This window comes from Hypomesus nipponensis, chromosome 1 (genome assembly GCF_054491055.1).
Source record: "Hypomesus nipponensis isolate SF chromosome 1, ASM5449105v1, whole genome shotgun sequence".
Taxonomy (NCBI): Eukaryota; Metazoa; Chordata; class Actinopteri; order Osmeriformes; family Osmeridae; genus Hypomesus; species Hypomesus nipponensis.
Window position 1 is genome coordinate 2038283 of NC_140361.1, and position 19790 is coordinate 2058072.

General features: G+C 43.6%; 2 protein-coding genes across 2 annotated transcripts in view; one reads left to right on the plus strand and one right to left on the minus strand.

Moving 5' to 3' along the window:
• Positions 1 to 8076, minus strand: part of pdgfc (platelet derived growth factor c) — a 30707-nt gene extending 22631 nt beyond the window's left edge. Inside the window, exon 1 of the mRNA XM_084697237.1 lies at positions 7319 to 8076. Coding sequence (XP_084553363.1) covers positions 7319 to 7490 — 172 coding nt within the window. The 5' untranslated portion in view covers positions 7491 to 8076. The remainder of the gene's footprint in view (positions 1 to 7318) is intronic.
• The window catches only part of glrbb (glycine receptor, beta b), a 68723-nt gene that overhangs the window by 38361 nt on the left and 10572 nt on the right, over positions 1 to 19790 (plus strand). The window contains exons 2-5 of the mRNA XM_084697247.1: positions 12578 to 12680; positions 15092 to 15233; positions 16770 to 16876; positions 17953 to 18020. Of these exons, the coding sequence (XP_084553373.1) occupies positions 15112 to 15233; positions 16770 to 16876; positions 17953 to 18020 (297 nt within the window). The 5' untranslated portion in view covers positions 12578 to 12680; positions 15092 to 15111. The remainder of the gene's footprint in view (positions 1 to 12577; positions 12681 to 15091; positions 15234 to 16769; positions 16877 to 17952; positions 18021 to 19790) is intronic.

Consider the following 19790-nt stretch of genomic DNA (forward strand, 5'->3'; position numbering starts at 1 on the left):
TCTGAGCAACACGCTACATCAGAGATATCAAGGATCTCCAATTAAAAAGAAACATGACAGAGTCTGTCGGGTACAATGATCTGAGCCAGATGCAAGTCAACTCGATGACACACTCTAAATCTTGCATGAGGGCTGTCAACAGGTGTGAAGCGAGACAACATGTATAACAAACTTTGGCCGTCGAGCCGGAAAATGAAAGATGGGAGTTTGACAAGCGGGGGGGCAACATGATAGATAGTTTTTGTCAATTAAATCTCATTAGCCAGTGGGGCACCCAGGCTATTTTAATGCTGTCATCCATATGTGATAATGAGAAACAGCTGAGCAGATGTTTGTCTCAGGGAAAAAAAAAAAAAAGAAAAAAAACACCTTCGCAGATGACTGACCTGTCGCCCACCAATGAGTGAGACAGAGATTGGTTGATATATTTGGCCCACCTCCAGGCTCCATAGTGACATAATACAACCCTGCCTTGCATGTCTTTGTCTCTAGGTAATTTTGTTTTGGCGATATCAGTGTTAAAGTGTTTGCGACGCTAAGCTACTGTTACATAAGACACAAGAGTCTGTTGTGCCTCACACTGCCTCAGAGTTCGTCTGTTCAGCATCTGCATTGCATTTCCAGTGTCATGATCAGATAGGCACTACTGGGAAATACCCCATCTTAGGGACACACCCACCGTCCCTCTAAAATCAATATAATGTCGTCAAAAGAAACTTTCGTAGACATGAAACATGAAATTGTATGTAATGTATTCATTTAGCGGGGGTACATTTCCATGTAGTCATTTAGCAGATGCTCTTATCCAGAGCGACCTACAGTAAGTACAGGGACAGAGGACAGTAAGTGGGGTAGGGGGGATTGGAACCTATAAACCTCACAATTCAAAATAAAATGCTCTAACCACTAAGCTACTCCCATGGTGCGCGCTGCCATACACATGGATCTCCCTCCATAAGGCTGTGATCATTAAAGGCAGTGATGGGAGCTCACAGCTAATGTGTATTTTCATTCCATCTCGGTCCTGGTAATGGATACCCTCCCGTGGGGCCCGGGCTGGTGTGGGTGCTTAGTGTCCAGCGAGGCTAGAGTTCAGGAAACCTATTTGTGCTTTGGGAAAAGCAAAGCATTCTCCAAATTGTGTGTGTGATTGGGTTACAGCCGTCCTGGGCCAGTGGCATACCGTCGTATATAAAAGCCCAGCATGTGCAAATCTGCATGACCCAGCTATTCGGGGACAGCTAACTGAATCACTGAAGCAGTAATTACCGGGACAGGTGCATTTTTTATTTTTCCCCAGGAAAAAAAAAAAAAACTGAAAAGAAAAGCTTTAGACTTGGAATATTTCTCATCTCAAGTTAATGGACTCTGGAGTTTTTTCTCACTCGGATCCAATGACACATTAAGAAGACACAGCAGTGCTTGGATTCCTGCGGACATATCTGAGTTGTAGTGTACGCTAAACGAGAGAAACTGGAAGCGAATCAGACGGCATATGAAGCCAAGGTTGAGTACAGTTGAGGCTGTTTGACTCACTGTTTTAAAGAACAACTGAGCTAAAGCCAGGTGCATTAAACACACTGGCACTGAAGTGTGCCTGATCGATCATTACTCCCTTTTGCGAATAAAAGGCTATAAAAGGCTTCCTATAAAAAAGGTTTGTTTTTTAGTTCTTTCAAACTGAAGTCTTAAAACAAATTATGTTTAACTTCTTTTTGCGATAACAAGCTAAACACAACACAGGAGACCGATCGGATATGGTAATCTGTGAATTGCAAGACACACCAACACTATCCCACGTGTCAAGCTAAATGTTTCAAACTAAACCCAAGCTTTCTAATCATGTCTGTCAAGACAGACACCCCAGCTGAACGTGCTCTGCAGAAACAGGCCTGTGGTGTCAGTTCTACCCACAGGGCACCAGGGAAATGGTCTGGAGGAACCAGGGAACATGCGATTGCAACACCTGGGATGTTAGTGCCTCAGCTCTGGGCCTGCAGCTTACGTTTACTGAGTGTCTTTCATCTCAGTTCTGCTATGCAGGCCAGTGTCAACAACAAGTCTATGTTGTGCATGTGGCCTGTTGGCAGTAAATATTGGCGTGAAGCCTGTAAAAGGCTCCGTCTTTTTTCTTCTTTAATTTTTTTTATTTTTTTTAATCTTGGCACAGCAGCTCGAACCAGACTCGGGCCTGTCTGTCCTTTGCGGTACGTCCCTTTTGAAAGCTTCTCCTCTTCACCAGAAGGCACACCTGTGCTGCTGCTTTTGGGAGCTTGTTCGGGGTCAAGCTTCTTGTCAATCAACTGCAAGATGACGCCCACGGCTTGAGAACCGAGAGGGAGAGACAGAACAGGACACTTTGAAATAGTTATCTGACAGTGGGTGCTGACATCTGCCAAACTATGCAGACATGCCCTCCAGAGATGGTAACTGAGGTCAACTCATCACATGCACCCAATGCCAAAATTTTAAGTCCAATGGAATTCAGTCGGCTTTCAAAACAGGCAATATTCAGGACGGCTTTAGTGTTTGCAAGCAGAGCTCTGTTCTGCCAACTCACTAATACCTCAAATACGGTTAATCCAAACGTATTCATAAAGGATTGACGAATATCAGTAGAATTAAGGATAACCACCACAGGAATGATGTACATTTCACGTATGCCAACAGTAACATTTAAATGCCACAGAGAACTTTCACATACTATAGGCATTACCGTTTCTGAAGGTAATAGTACAACAAATAAGAATGACTATATCTGAAGGCTGTAGTAAATCAAGTAAGCAATTTACTCTTAATGATTAGTGTTACTGAAGGTAGATTAGCTCCTTCTGCACTGACACTTTTCAGCACGAAATAGAAAACATAAGTGACCATAGTTTTCTATTTGAAAAAACTGCAGTTCCACTCAATGACTTTCAGGACAGTGAATCACACAGCCTAGCATATGGAAGGACAGTTAGACCACAGCTTGCATGGAGACTGAGAGACACGTCTCTGAGATGCCTTTATGAGGAAAAGCCTTTTGATGAATGACAGGTGGATTTGTGCTGACAGGTAATCCTGACCAGGGGCAGACGAACTCCACCCTTCGTGTCTAGACAACGTCGTGCAGACTCTCTCCTCCTCTCAGTCAATGTCAATGTTAGCACTGGGACCCTTTGCAGCGCCTTGTTTATCAGACCCAATTTATGTGCTCTTATATTTTCGTCTCCTCATGGGAACCAGAGAAAGTGTGACATAAACTTGGCACTGGGTGGCCCAGACTTTCAAAACCCAGACCCAGTTCTCAGTAGTAGTGGCTGCTTCACTCTTAATACTGCTCCTGGGTCATTTGTCACGAAAGATAGCTCTGTTTAAGGCTCATTCAGATGATCTCCTGGATTGTAGTCTCAACTGAGTAATTTACACCGTAGCAGACAAGGAAAGAATGGAACAATCGTTGTTGCAATGTGTGCTCATCAACCGGGCAACGTTATGTCATCGTGGCTCCGAGTACCAGACCAGAAGAAAGTATCGCCCAGCCTTGATTCAGGAACCTGCTTGAGGGAAGACCCCAGGCTGACAGCTAAAAGGCTCACAAACAGAAACGGGACACGTGTTGATAGGGCCGGAGGGGGGGTGGGTGAAGACGATGGCTGTGGCCCTTTCATCCTCCAGTGCAGCTTAAACCTGTGACCCAGTTCTCTCCAGAAACTCCCCTTGCCTACTCCGGGGAGAGAATGTTCATTCGCTGCCCAAAATGACAAACAGCAGGCAGGCAGGCAGTGGCACGCTCGCTTGCCAAATACAGCGATCCACGTTGACACTGCTGACAGGGGAGGGATAGACACTGTTATACACAGTCCCCCACCAGAGACTGGGAACGAGAGGGGGCGGAGGGCGGATGCTGCTGGAACACAGACAAGGCGTGCTGTGTTTAGAGTTGAGGGTATAGGTACTGTATGTTCAGTAAAAGTTGCAGGATTCTGGAGTTTCCAGTTACCTCTTTCAGAACAGTCAGGTCTAAAGTTTCTTGCTGCCTTTTGAAGGCTTCAGTTTTGTCCAGTAAGCATCGGTCATCGCTGCACGGTGACAACATTGATTAACTGTGAGTTGCCGTATTCACTCTCCAACGTGTATCAAAGTACAACTTCTAACTCAAAACAACCTTTCCCAGGGGAAACTTGTTTAAGAAACATCAGAACGGTATTAAAGTATAATTTGATGGTCCAAGCTCTCTTGGTTCGGTTTCACCAGTTTTACAGCTATACCGTAATTCGAAATTAAAAAATAAACTTAACTACTATGGAAACCACTTGACACAACAGCGGTGGTAATGGGAAAGACAGCTGCCAAGCTGGTAGCTGCCAACAGCAGAGGCTGGTGGCCATATAACCCTCCCAGGCTGAGTCCGGCCAGCTGAAGTTAGGTAATCATTACTTGATGAGTTCTGTAATGTTGAGGTCTGACTTTCCTAACCGAGTGAAAAACGGATTGTGCCGACTACAACAACTTCTGCCTGCCACGGGTGTGATACGACGTTAAGAAATGTTTAAAATGTTTGAAATCTCTGTTTACAAAATGCTTGGATAAGTTTGCCAAGCTGTTTAGACACATTCCAAGACAGTCTTGCACAAAGTGTGCAGTAACACTTAAATGCATACAAATCCACATTAATGCGTTACTGTAAAACATTACAGTTAACATTAACATTAGCACAACCTCCTTTTCCAAACTTGTGTAGAGTGACTTGCGTCCCTTGCATATTTACATTTAGTCATTTAGCAGATGTTTTTATCCAGAGCAACTTACAGTAAGTACAGGGACATTCCCCCCGAGGCATGTAGGGTGAAGTGCCTTGCCCAAGGACAAAACATAATTTAACACAGCGGGGAATTGAACCAGCAACCTTCTGATTACTAGCCCGATTCCCTAACCGCTCAGCCGCATGACCTGTCTGCATGATGCCCCAGGGAATAAATAACGACTGTTAGTTTACCCCAAAACACCCATATAATATGAGGAGAGCTGCACCTCTCACTATTGGCCTGTGAGCCACATTGATCACATTCCTCCCTCTTTGATCCCCTAATCTCACTTTTCATTCCAGAAAGGCAACCTCTGTGATCATTGGCAACTCTCACACGTTCCTTGGTTTCCTCAAGTAGTGCTGAAAGAGGCTCCACCAGATTATCCCTTGGTAATCTGTGTCTCGCGTAGATATCTGCAGCTGTGTTATTTAAAATGTTGGCCCCCCCAGTCTCTCCTGTTGGGTGGGCTGGCTGGCTGTAAATTGATCACCATCTATGGTAAGCAGGCAGGCTGCACTCTTGGTTTCGAAGGAAGAATTTTGACTAGAGGTGCTCTAGCCATGATGTGTGGGTGTTCTGGGGGGTGTGTCTGGGAGCGCAGTGTTGTAGCAGTTCACCCATCTCACTTAACTCTGAAGGTAAACACATCAATGAAGGTCATGGGTACCATTTAGACATGACCTGAAAAATGATATCAAAAGAGCCATGAGACAACTGTTCAGATTTAATCCTCAAGTCTCAGAATTATGTATTTTTTCATGTTCTAAATGTCCAACCCAGATGAGATCACGGTAATACGACAGTGTCTAATTGAAGCCACTGTATCTCAGTGGGTGCAGGTCCACTTCCAGGTAACATCAAAAGAGACTGACGGCCAGTATCTTTAGGGGAGGAGGAAGGCAGCCACCACACAGAGTCATCCTCAGCCACGTCTAACGAGACTAGGGACCAGAACTCTCCAGGCAACAACCGCTAAACATGCCTGACAGGCCTTACCCTCCTCCAGCCAAATCGATATCAAATAGTCTCTGGGCACCTGCAGTCAACGCTCACACGCTCCCGTTAAAGATTACCCTTAGTTTGGCCTGCTTCTTATTCACGTGTGGTCAGGTTTTGGGAGAGGGGGTTGATGGTTCACCCTCCCAGTCTGCCTCCAGCCATCAGGATTGGGGCGGGGCTTTGGTCACCCGGGTCTTACAGAGCATGCAACACGGCTCTTTATCACACTCACTCAGCCAATCACAAACAGCTTTAGACACACTAGTCACCCTGAGTAACACGTTAAGTGTTTGATATGAAACACACAATATTTGATATGGTTAGTGTAATAGAGCCTTAATTGACTATGGTGGTGGATGTTTCAACAATTCTTTTTCCAAGTTTAGGCAAGCACTAATCCAATAAGCCAAGCCCTTTCTAGGGTCAGTGTCTCAAAATTCCTTAAAATGTGATCAACGCCTGATCCAGTAGTAGGAAACACGGATCTTAAACAAGCATCATGGACATTCATAGGAGAAGGGGATAACTGCTGGCTGCCCTTGACCTCCCATATGCAAAATAGTTTTTGTTTGCCAAGATGAGCACCAATGAGGGATGCGGAAATGAGGTGACCAGGAAGTGGAATTCTCGTATACTGAGTTTCAGGGTGGTATGAGGGGAAAGGTAAATTTAAAGTTATGATAACTGTGAATGTGGTGATATTTAAGAAAGAACCATGTAGATTCACATGTAGTGTTAAGATGTGCCACAATGTGTGCAATCATAGTGGTATTATATGTTGTTCCTTCTGGATAATGCTGCCTGTAGTTACAGTCGCACCTTGTGCAAACAATGTAACTACACAGTAAATAGCCTTTTACTGTCCTGTCCATACTGTGCATCTTATGGACAGCTCCATCTCAGCTCCATCTCTCCCCCGCTCACCGACCTTCTCTCTCCTCCGCCCCCGTCTCCCCCCTACCCTCTCTTGCCCACACACCTTACAACAACACACAAATTGATTTGCCAATTTGTCCCGGCTGGAAGGAAATTATTTGCAAATAATTGATTGACTCTTTGTACTTATCGGTTTATGGCACCACATCGGCATGTGCCTTAAATGGATGTGACTCAAATCATTGACAAAACTGATTTTTCGACAGCGCAAATCAGTGAAGTTCAGAGGCTAAGCAAATTACATCGCCCGGAGCAACTAGCACTGGATGAATGGAGCCTTTTATGATCATAGGGAAAACCGTTCCCGGGGGACACGAAATTTTAGAGGGTTTTCCCTCTTAAACACACACGGGTACACTTGAAAGGTAAAGGTAATTTCCACTTCCTTTCCTGGATAATGCTGTTTAAACCAAATAAGCGCTCTCATTCATTGCCGTTTAAATTTAAGCAAGATGGGCTTGGTAAAACGAGTACGTCTAAATCCTGGATGCAAGCAATGCGTGAATTGTAAAATATATAGGCTACTTAAATATAACTAGTCAATGGAAAAAAGTTGTAAAAACTTTGTATGAAACATAGCTTGCACTTACCGTTTTGTTCCTTTAAACTTGGATGTTGAAATTTGCTAATGTGACTTGATTCTGCCTCTGAGCCATGTTGTTGGAGAAGCGATGCAAGTAGGAGTAATAATGAAAGGATCATTTGGATTAGTGTTGAACGGCGATTACAAAGCACTGTTGACGGGACGTTTTGTATCACCATGCACCGGCGTAGTGTGGAGGACACCAATTCTTATTTGGACACATTTGTAGCAGATAAACAAGGAGTAAAATCCACATAATCTCATTCAAATACTGAGTCCTCTGAAAAATGAAAAATAAAAACTCAAGACTCGTAAAATCCACTGAAAAAGCTGGCAGTTGGGCGGGTTCTTTCTAGAGTGCAAGTGCGCACCTGTTGGCTTTGTGGAAAGTTGGAGAAAGTTTTCCTATCACCAACTCCGGTGTGATTGCATATTCAGCCCCAGTAACAATCAGTATTCATTGCATGCACATGCACAAATAATGTATTTCACGAAGGAGTGTTGGCCGCTGTATGCGTTTCACGGTTTCCAAGCTCTTAGCCTAGCAGGAGTAAACTATTCCAAAGGAACTCCAGTCAAATGCTCCGAGTGCATTTCCACAAGCCTCACAATAAGCGCATATATGCCCGCGTGCAGCGCAATTCGATACAGTCTTAAGGCTACATTGGATAACATATCGCTGCTCAAGCTTCTGTTGTCTGGGTCTTGGCTCATAGGCGGAGACTGAACTAAGCTATCGTAGAAGCTGACACGACAGGGTCTGAATTTCTGGAGAACGCAGACGGCCAACTGACGACACAACAGGTGCTATACATAAAGTCAAACCTCCTAGCATAGGCAACTCCCCGTGATGTTAACTATTCAGTAACTCCGTCTCGCATCGGGTAGGTTTCAACTTGCCATGTGTATTTTCAACACAAATATCTCCGGAGCGGGGTAAACTATGGTCACCCTTGTGAGTTTCTGAACTAGTGAACTTGCATGACAGGTGGATCCTTCTTGTAGGTTTATGGATAATTATACATTTAACACACGTTTGTACCCTACAGTAGTTGAAAATATTTTCACTGGAGCATTTGATTGAATGTCGCCAAAGTATCCTCCCACATGAGACCGATACGAATACTCTGTATTTACAATTTAATGTATAATAATGTTACTAAAGATATGACGACAACGCGGGAAATAATAGTTAATAGAGGGTACACATGCCACAGGTATGCACTTATTGCAAAGATTTTTACAATGTTATTTCCATCAATAAATTCCCCCTTAAAAAGAAAAAACATAATTTTCAAAATTATGTTGAACATTTTTCTCTGGGCCCTAAGAAAAACAGCAGAAAGTGGATCAGGTGTGAACTAAGTGCATGTCCTACAAATAATGAAGATCATCTGGATGAATACTGTAGATGTCCCACTTTCGACAATGTAAATATTACAGTATACAGTGTGTCAAGACTCCTTAATCTCCCCATCTTAGCCTGAAGCACTTCTGCTCTGGAACGTTAGAACAATCCATCTGTAGGGGAAATGTTTAAGAACTTCTCAATTTGTCATATCAAAGCAGTAGACACCGCTGTTGCTGTTTCCCCTTCTGTTATCAATTTCCGTTCTCTTGAGCACCATGCTTTGCCTCATCAAATGTGATTAATGTGGTTACTCTCATCTTATTGTTGGAGGAATCCACAAAACAATCAAAGGGGAGTTCCAGACACACTGAACTCATTCAACGAAGACACATGATGCAATGGAGGAGCAATCTACTCCAGTCTAACGTCGCGGAAAAATTACAACCCTGGAGAGAGGAAGGGTTATGGATGAAGGTTTAATGTTTTTAATCAAAGTTGATGGCTGAGATGAGATCGTAGGGGTCTGAGACACTCGTTTGGTGTGTGTTGCCCCCATGGAGACTGGCACACAGAGGTCCTCTTGTGCCTGCTACAAGGACCCGGTCCCTTTGTGTAAAGGAGAGTATCACATTCCAGCCCTGCAAAACCCTGAAGCAGATGTCAGCACTCCACATTGTGGAAAATCTCTCTCTCTTCTCTCTCTTTCTGAACTCTCTCTCTCTTCTCTCTCTTTCTGAACTCTCTCTCTCTTTTTGAACTCTTTCTCTCTTTCTGAACTCTCTCTCTTTCTCTCTCTGAACTTTCTCCCTCCCTCTCTCTGCCTCCCTCTCTCTGAACTTTCTCTTTTCTCTCTCTCTCTCTCTCTCTCTCTGTCTCTCTGTCTGTCTCTCTCTCTCTCTCTCTCTCATTCTTTCACACACACAGTCCTCACCCAAGGAGGTTGTGTCTGTGAAAGCTTGGTATTTTGTCTCCCTAAGCACATTTGATTGCTGCATCCATGGTGGTCTTGTGAAACAGAGAATTTTAATTTAAAAAAAAGGGAATAAACTGAAGGAGTTAGTCACAAGACAGACCTCAGGGTCACAGCAAGCATGGAAGGAACCCAGAAGGTTTACACTAAACTGGCTGAGATGTAAATGTAAACCATTGGGATTTCATAGTTGCCCCACTCACGGCTACATTCCAATATTATTCTAAATACCTTTTTGAGACTCGAGACAAATGAGTGCTCCATTGCCAATGAAATCATGTATTTATCCATCCCTCACAGCCAATGTAAGATACTAGTACTTAGGCCAAGCTGAAGTAGACATATAAACAGTGTGGATGTTGTGCAGAACATAGTTGCACCTTCCAGAGAGGGTTATGGTGTACGGGTTAGTTGGTGTGTGTGTGTTCCTTCCAGTCTCAAGCCTTTTGAAGAGTTCTTCAACTCCTACTGAACTGTTATATTTATTAAATGTGTTGTTAAAGAAAATACAATTTATCAGAGTTTAAAAGAAAAGAGTGTTTTATACCAGTTTCTGTGTTTTATATTCCATAATTGTAGATGCAAATATGTCATCTCATTAGAAGTAAATAATGTAAAAATAAATATATAAAATCTTGTGTAAAAGTGACCGACTTCTACCCCAGCGTGTTTTTTATAACGGTGTTTACCTTGAGTGTGGAGACCCCTACTGGTGCCCCATGACACTACAGCTAAGTGGTCAACATGGGTTTGGGGGATGCCATAATGGGCGCCATTAGCATGGGGGTGACTGATGTCAAAGAGGAACATTGCATGTCTAAGACTAAGAGATACAATACGTGGCAATACCTACTGAGGCTATGAGAGGGGGTGTTCTTGGGTTACCCCAGCAATTATGTAAAGTGGTCAGATGTGATGGGATGCTAGGTTATTTTGGCATGGTGCCCCCAATGTGAGGTCTTTGGGTTTCATATTTCCCAAGCTTTGTGTTCATGACTGGGAAGATACAGACCCCAAGAGACAGGGATCTCATTCCATGACCCAGTGCCCAAAGCTATTGCTATACCAAACCCAATCGATATGATCTGGTGGTGTGTGTGTGTGTGTGTTCAATGTGTGCATGAATGCCTGTATTCATATTCATGAAGTGCATATTGTACAGTATGTTCAGGAAAGACACGCTGGGGAGGATGAGGAGGAAAAGAAATGAGAAAAGAGAGAGACCAAGGAGAGAGGCCAACGCTAGAGTATAAGTCATCGTCTAGGAACACACACTTTCTGTCTGTGTCGTTAAAATGGACATCACCATAAAGACGTCTCAGACAAATGATCTTCCCTTTCTTCAGGGTAACATTGTGTCCTCGTGTTTTGCAGGAAAACTCTCCCTTATTCTAGCTTCACTACCACGGTATACATTTCTTGTTCTGTATGTAGTATACAAATCATTTGACAAGATCGAATTCATAACAAAGCAGTACATCAACTCTTGTCAAGGGGCTCAATATCCTTCGAAACAAAGGAATCTGTCAACACAAAGTCCTTATATTACTTAAAGCAGAATAAGCCCCACATGCCAGAAATAATACTACACCAGTTTGGTTTAAACACACTGACAGTATTTTGGGAATGGTTTCTGGCTGTCCATCAGTGAAGTGACGTGTCTGCTGGTGTTGGACAATGTCTGGGAAAGACAAAAGCTGACTGTCTAATCGGACTTAGCCTTGATTGTGACATCGGAATGTATTAATCATTATTTATCTGGTGCAGATTATTGTGCATACATAGATCAAAAAATTTACAGTACATATGATTTACACATTCATATTTTTATATCTAATAACGTATGTGTGTGTGAAAATAATGCTATGCTTACTGGACTGAAACTCTACACAGTGAGATACTACAAGGAAAATGCTAAACTATATGGTTTGAAGTCCTGGATTAAAAGCAACAATTGGACCACGTCTATTTTCTTGTAGTGGTGAGACAAACAATTCTCAAGCAATTATTCTTGGGTAGACACACAAAGGAATGAGCCATACACCAAACAACTAGCTTGTTGACTTGCATCTGACCTTGCTGGTGAGTGAGTGGATTTCTGGAAAATGTTGGAAGTCAGCTTTGATTCTGCTTAGGCCACAGTACAATGTGGAGGAAGTCAGTAAATCTCCACGTCTCTCCCTCTCTTTCTTGGCCTCTCTCTCACTCTCTCAATCAGCTCATGTCCATGCTAGGTCTGCCACTTAACCCCCTGACCTATTTTTATTGTTTACATCTTGATTAAAACCTGCCTGCATAAATGCAAGTTTTATTCCATCAGTTGGTTGTACATGCCAACGGACCTGCACACGTCGAAGGTTTCAGAACCATTCAATGGATACAACATGGCCCATGTTAATTTTAACATTTGCATTCACTTCAATCCGACTACAGTACGTACTCAGACTCGGGGTTACGACACAACTCAGTTTTATTACCCAGTGAGTGTGCTTAACATCCCACTCCAAAGTCTATTCGTCAAGAGAAAAGAAAGTATTATAGCGATTTAACTGCTTACATTCAAGTGACGCTTAATATTTTAGCGGGCTGTTAGATGTTTTGCATACGCACTGTCATAAATTGCAAGGAGATTGTACCAGCTAGCACTTATTTACAAATGCTTACGTAATGGTTGTACTGTCGTCGGAGAATGGACAAGCCGTCCGTGGTGATGATGCTGGGCATGTAGGCTTGTCAGACCCTCAGCATCTTGCTACTGCGCATGTTGCATGACAGGTGCACACGCCAGCCTCCATCTTGGGTTTCCCGAACATAGGCTCAACGTACAGCAGCGACATACACTAAATCAAAATAATAAAAAAAATAAACAAAAAAAACTGAAAATATTGTCAGTTTGCCTAAATAGCTATTTAATTCAAATGTAATTTTCCTTTATGAATGACCAGGAGAAGAGGAGCTCATGAAAAAAAAGGACCAAGACGCGTTATGAGGTCTCACTGAAGACCACTTGCAGAGTCAGCGTTAGGATCAAGAAAATACAAATAACTGGTAAGTGTAATACATTTCTTATAACATATCAAAAGCCTTGTGGAAACCGGCTTTGGTCTACATGTGCAGTAGACTGACATGTTTGCCGTATGTTTTCGCTTCGCATGTAAATAGCATGTTTGCCCCCGCATCCTCCTATAACCTCCGGAGGTTGTGTTGCTATGTTGCTCTCTCCATCTTCGGGATGGCGATGCTCACGGTTTGGGGTGAGTGTTGGCGTCTGCTCCGATGTTTGTTCGCAACTGGTCTTGGCGTGCACGTGCAGCCAGCCACAGGTTGCGACTGTTGTTAATTGACGTCAAAGCAATTTGATTTGTATTCGAGGTTTTACACGATACACTGCTTTTCAGCAATTGACCTTGTGGTAATGCAGTTGAAAGTACAGTCCTCATAGGGAAACATCCATAAATTCTCCAGTAACTAGAAATGGTCGTACAAGTATTTATGGTGCTTGGCCACGGGTAATAAGACCTAAACATGCGTGTGTAGGATGTCTGTACGATTGTTTACTGCCATGTCTCTGTGGTCCCTAAATCTAATAACACAGATTAATGAATCTCTTAAAGTTGTGATGACTGGAGAGGGTTGCCTATTGACTGGATACTCTTGTCTACTCATAAGAATTCCATGTACAATGTGTCCTAATACACATTTAAGTGGGCAGACCATCGCCATTGGCAAACCATAACAGTTTTTTATTTTATTAAATCTTAGATGTAGCCAATGTTATGTGAGGGATACTGTAACAATGAGCAACACACCCACATCTTTAAGATGATACAGCTCACAATGCATGAGATGAGCAAGTGTGAGAGACTGGTTGTTTTTCCTCAAGGATCGCCTTCAGGAAGTCTAATCCTCACATGCCAGCAGTAACACGACAGAAACACTATACTGATGCAAACACGCCCACTTGATTTACTGTAATAATGAAGGACATGGAGAGGAGGAGATGGGGATGATAATCTTAAACTCCAGTCCTCAGAGATAGAGAAGACAGGAGGGAGAGAGGGGGAAGGGAGGGAAGGCAGGACAGTAAGAGGAGGACTGATGGGGATAATGAACTAGGGATAAGAGCTGGTAGTCATCTGTGTGACAGTGACTCAGAGCTTTCTCAGGTCAGGGGAATTCTAAGTAAAATAAGAAGTGGTGGAACTTCATCAGATCATCTGGCCCCCCTCCAGCTGTGCCTCTGTGTGTCTTTGACGTGTGTGTGTCTGTGTGACGTGTGTGTGTGTGCCGTGTTGTGACGGCCTGTATCTGTGTACGGTAGAGCGCGAGTACCTTTCAGGGGGAAACCTCCAGCATTACATTTCAGAGGGAAACCTCCAGCATTACCTTTCAGAGGGAAACCTCCAGCATTACCTTTCAGAGGGAAACCTCCAGCATTACCTTTCAGAGGGAAACCTCCAGCATTACCTTTCAGAGGGAAACCTCCAGCATTACCTTTCCGAGGGAAACTTCCAGCATTACCTTCCAGCATCTGGGCGGAGTTCGGTCGCTGGATGAATGAAATGACGTAGCCGAGTTTGATGTTCTGTGTTTCCTACGCTGTAATGAACCTAGCAGAAGTGTGGCGTGATTCTACCGGCGAGGACGGGACGAGGACGATGATCGATGTGAAGGAGAGAAGCTGACGGGATTACTAGGGTGCCGTGCCAAAGACCTGGAGTGTGTGTGCTCCACGATGAACTGCAGGAGTTTAGAGGAGCTGTGTCGCTGCACCAGCTCCTACACGGCATGTCTATGTAGGGAAGCACGTCCCGTTTGTGGCAGCATACATGCATCACGTTCAACCTGTGATGAACGACCCTGGTCACACAGCGTGCGGAGGACTGTTTACAGTGGTATAGAAAGGCGTTTAATCCAGAAAATACCTATAAATGGGTCTATTCCATCACTTGTCTGGTGTGCAGGTCTTGTTGGGCTTCAAGAAGGTGATGGCTCTCCCTATGCTGGACAGATGTAGGCTTGGATAAAGAGGGGTGTGATTTACATTCAAGACTTATGGACTTAAGTGTAGAAACTAAACCCATTGGCTACTGTACACTTATATAAAAACAATTAAGACCGGAACAGTCCTTCTTGAGTTAATGTAAACGATCAGGCTGCATTGCTAATGTGCCCACCCCTCCAAAAACATGGTGTACATACAGTGTGCTCATCAACTCTGTGTGATTATGCTACAGGGAGTATAGTTATTGCACTTTTTAATTAAAACAGTAATCAAGTTTTGTATTACTCTCAGAACAATATAATTTAGTTCGTGGTTGGAAGTAGTGCTCCGTAGTTAATAGGTTTTTCTGTTTGCGGAAAGGAGCAATGTTGTTTATCGAATGTGGAAAAGCAACGTGTGCCATGTGTTCCTGAGCGGGAGGTGAGCTTTGATTCCTCCTCCTTCCTTTCCTCAGGCGGACGGGGAAGCCCCAAGATGAAGGAGATGAAGCTGACCGCCTTTCTCCTCCTCCTCTTGGTTTGGATGGAGGGAGGATCAACCAAGGAGAAAGGAACTAAGAAAGGGAAGAAGAAAGGAAGGCAGGTCGACTGCCCCTCGTAAGTATGAGAGCCAGCACCTTTACATGTAGTCATTTAGCAGACGCTCTTATCCAGAGCGACTTACAGTAAGTACAGGACACAACGTCATTTTTCACAGCCGGGAATAGAACCGGCAACCTTCTGCTTATTAGCCCGATTTCCTAACCGCTCAGCCATCTGACCCCCACTCAGCGCCTTCTCATCCAGAGGTGTGTCTTGTAGTTCCCAGTGTATTGTGTGTAGACAGATGGAGAGAGTTTGCATATGAATTCCCCATCTCTGAGAGACTCATCCCACCACAGGCAGATGTGAAGTGCATTAGATTGGGAATGGACAGCTGGTCAAAAGAATCAAAGCTAAGAAAAAAAGGATTTGTCATTTGTCATCCTAGATTTAACACGAAAGCCTCATTTGTCATGCAGTGTTGGATGTCTTAATACACTAATACCAAAAATGGGAATATATTATTGGCAACGTAGAGTTGTTTTGGTAAAGAGGAAAAACCTTTTATTTAGGTACAGTATAAACCGTTTAAACTGTCTGTCTGTCTGTATGTCCTTGTGGATCAGTTTGGAACAGCTTGTCTAAATTGTCTGCAGAAAGGATAGCTGGGTGAGGCTTTCGAGAAAGAATATGTGGCACACTTTGATCAGAGGAACCGCAAATGTACACAGTCAAAATCCCTGCCCGGGCCCTTCTACTCATCCTCTGAGCACGATCAGGTTTACATAATGAGATATAAAGTGCTCTGGGACTTAGATTCCCTGGCAGAGCAGTTACCACCCACATGGAGGCAGTTTCCTGCCCTCTCTGCCAGGTCGGTCCCACTCTTTCTTGTCTATCTCTCTCCCTCTCTCTCCCCCCTCTCCCCCCTCTCTCTGTCTGTTTCCCTCCCTCTCTCTCCCCCCTCTCTCTGTCTGTTTCCCTCCCTCTCTCTCCCCCCCTCTCTCTGTCTGTTTCCCTCCCTCTCTATCACCATCCCTCTCCTTTTCTCTCCATCTCTCTCACCATCACTTTGTCTTTAACTCTCTTTGTCTCTTTGTATAAATCTCTCTCTCTCTCTCTCTCTGTCTCTCTCTCTCTCTCTCTCTCTCTCTCTCTCTCTCTCTCTCTCTCTCTCTCTCTCTCTCTCTCTCTCTCTCTCTCTCTGTGTCTCTCTCTCTCTCTCTGTGTCTCTCTCTCTCTCTCTCCCCCCCTCCCTCCCTCCCTCCTCAGGTTATCATTCCTTCAGGAAAGCGCAGTGTTCCCTGTGTTTTGTGACATGGGAGCGGACCAGAGTGTTTTTAGAGTGGCCCTCACACTCAGTATTCCGGGAACATTTGCTTTTTGCTGTTTGAACACGTTCTAGCAGATCCTAGAACAGTTGTGAGACCCGGAAAGGTTGTGAGACCCTGACAGGGTGGTCCACTTCTAAAGTTAATTCAATCACCTGTTCAGTATACAGAGTTTAAGTGGAGTTAAAGTAAGTCTGTGCAGTTCTCTGGTGAGAATGGGAGCTGCTGCTGTATAACCTCCTCCCTCCTCCCTCCTCCCTCCCCCTCCTCCCTCCTGTAGACAGCTGTCAGCTGAGGATCTTGCACGGGTCCCTGAAAATTCAACCAGCAACATCTTGAACAGGTTACTGATCACCTACGATCCCAGAATCAGGCCCAACTTCAAAGGTGAGCAGCTTCTCTCTTTCTCTCTCCCTCCCCCTCTCCCTCTCTGCTTACTGTACTAATTTAATCCAACCTTCCATCATTTCTTCCCCCACTATCTATTTCAGTGTGTGGGTTCTGCACACTGTTCAGTTGGGTAAGTTACCTGAAAGACTCAAATGTTTTCAGACAATTTGTTCTAGTTCATATATAACCATTTTAAAGTTTTCGATTAAAGGCTTACCACTGCCTTTGGGTGATTTACATGGAATCCGCCATAATGCAAGGCCTGTGTTCTGACCCCAAACATTCTAAATCACATCTTAAACATGAGATCATGACAGTTTCAACTCAGATCAAGAGTCCATCATGCTGAATCGCGTGTGCCCTTAGAACTCGTATATACATATATATACATATATACAAATGTCTATGGTATCTACAGTATCTTTTCCTTCGGAGCGTCACGTAGAACGCACAGAACATTCTGAGAATGTTTCCCTGTTGCCAGGTGTCGTAGCACATTCCGCACTCCCATTCGAAGCGTTTCCATGGAGACCTGATGATTTTAACAGTCTGTGGTGGTCTTGGGGTCCATCTTCACTCGCTGGCACCAAGCTTGATACGGCTCTCTGGGGTTTTGCGCTGTACGGCTGCCTGCTATTCTCCCCTCTGCAGACTCACATCTGGTCTTCATATCGAGGCTAGATGAAAGCTCTTGACTTCCATTAACTTCAAAGTTGTAATCTCCCAAAATTTGATTTGAAGCTGTTCCTTCTGCAACTGCACGCCTGGGCCATTAAATCACAACCTGCTTTTGTGGCTGCGTTTGAAAGTAACACCACCAGTTGTCCTGTAATATCTTTATTCTGGCTCGATCAGAACACACAGAATTCCTGTGTGTTTTGGCGTATTTTATGATAATCACGAGATGTAAATGTTGTCCGTTAAGTTGAATTTGGAGATCTTGATATGGTGTGTGTAGGTTTGCAGATTTACTGAAATAGACATTATTTGGTGTATCATAGCTCCTGTAGGACCTACTGCACAGTATATGCCAACTGCCAGTTTCTGATTATGTTTTTCTGTTTGATTTCCAGGCATTCCTGTTGAAGACAAAGTCAACATTTTCATCAACAGCTTTGGGTCGATCCAGGAAACCACCATGGTGAGACACCCATGATCAGATTATCTAATAAATAATAATACATTTTTATTTGTAATGTGCCTTTCTTGCACTCAAAGCACTAGAACCACCATCAAGGTGCTTCTGCACCCATCTTCAGCCTAGATCTGTCTGTCATCCGCATTAGTGAAGGGAAAACATTATCAGGAAGTATTATCTTTTGGGGTAATATTTTCCCTACAGATTTGAGGGAATGTATTGTAGGTATTTCAGAATGCACAAGATAATTTTAGCGGTGGAGTTTTTGGAGACAAGAGGTTTCATGGCTCATTTATCTGATGGCTTAATTGCTGCTAGAAGTGCTTTTCCATTGCTAATGAATATATTAAACTCAAGGACGCGCTTATTTGACCCTGGATCACTTAAGAGACATTAATGAGTACGCTGTTGAAATGTTTTATAAGAAACTTTCTCTTTCTATCATTTGAGGATGCAACGAGCGTTGTGTTAACTGTCTGGTCCGTGTTATGAATTGAAAGCCTTTGGGATTAATTTTCCAATGAACGTCTTCTCACCTGAATTTTTAACAGCTTTTTTGACTACAGTGATTCATAAATACTAGGAAAAGCCTGTCTGACACCATGTAAATAGTATTTACATTTACATTTAGTCTTATCCAGAGCGACTTACAGTAAGTACAGGTACATTCTCTCCAGGGACATTTAAATGCCTGGATATGATTTGACATATTTACATTTGAATACAACATTAACTCTATACTATACTGATCAGTCCAAAAGAGTGAACTACGTACTTTTTAAATCATGAAACACGTATTGCATGACAGTCTCCAGCCTGTGGTTTGCACCTGTCTGCATCACCAACTGTCTGGAGGAGGGGATCCCTCATGGAATATCTCCTCCCAGCTTTCTAACATTTTCTCGTAACGTTTTTCCTTGTCTTCTTTGAGGGTTTGGTTTGGTTATAGGAGCTGATCTGAGGGCATCTGAGAAGCCCTCTGTAAAATTCCTTGTCTAAAGGGCTACGCAAATACAATCTGATTGAGATGTTTGTAGCTAAGATGCTTCCTGACAAAACTGGCAGTTGTCTCAGTACCCTTAAGCAGGTGTGGTAGTGAAATTTCTGCTGAAATTTCCAGTTCTTGTGTCTGTCAGCTATTTTAGGGTAGTGACTGATCTTTATGGGGAGTGACATCTACACAGATGCCTTGAATCCTGTATCCTGGAAAGCCGATCGTTTTCTGCTGAAGATATTTCTCTTGGCCGAAGATCAGTGTTGTGTGTCTGCTGAGCCTTAGCACTTAACGCTGGCTAGATGGGAATTTCACACCAGGAACGATTGAGATGATATGTCACACACAGAATGGCAGCAACAGTGCAAACCATGATAAAAACCCTTTCTGTCTGCTCTGAAACAGATACAGAGACAAAGGAGAGAGAGAACTGTACAGAGATGGAGAAAGACAGTTAGAGAGAGAGCAAGGCGTTAGACAGCTGGAAACTCATCCATCCTTCCTAATTTTATCCTTTCCCTTCAATTCTATGTTCCTGGAGAGAAGAGTGTGTTTCAGTGACAGAGTCCAAATGAGTTAGGAATGGAGGCCGAGAGACAGCTGGTCATCTCCCTCTCGATTTATCACTCTCCAGGGCTTCTGATCTCAGGAAATACTTGCTGGTCATTTACACCTCGCCTAAATGCTTGTCGCTGCTGTGCGCCGACTGCAGTTAACACATCCATTTTCCCTTTATGAGTGCGTTCGCCCTGAGAGGATGACTAATTTGATGATGCAGG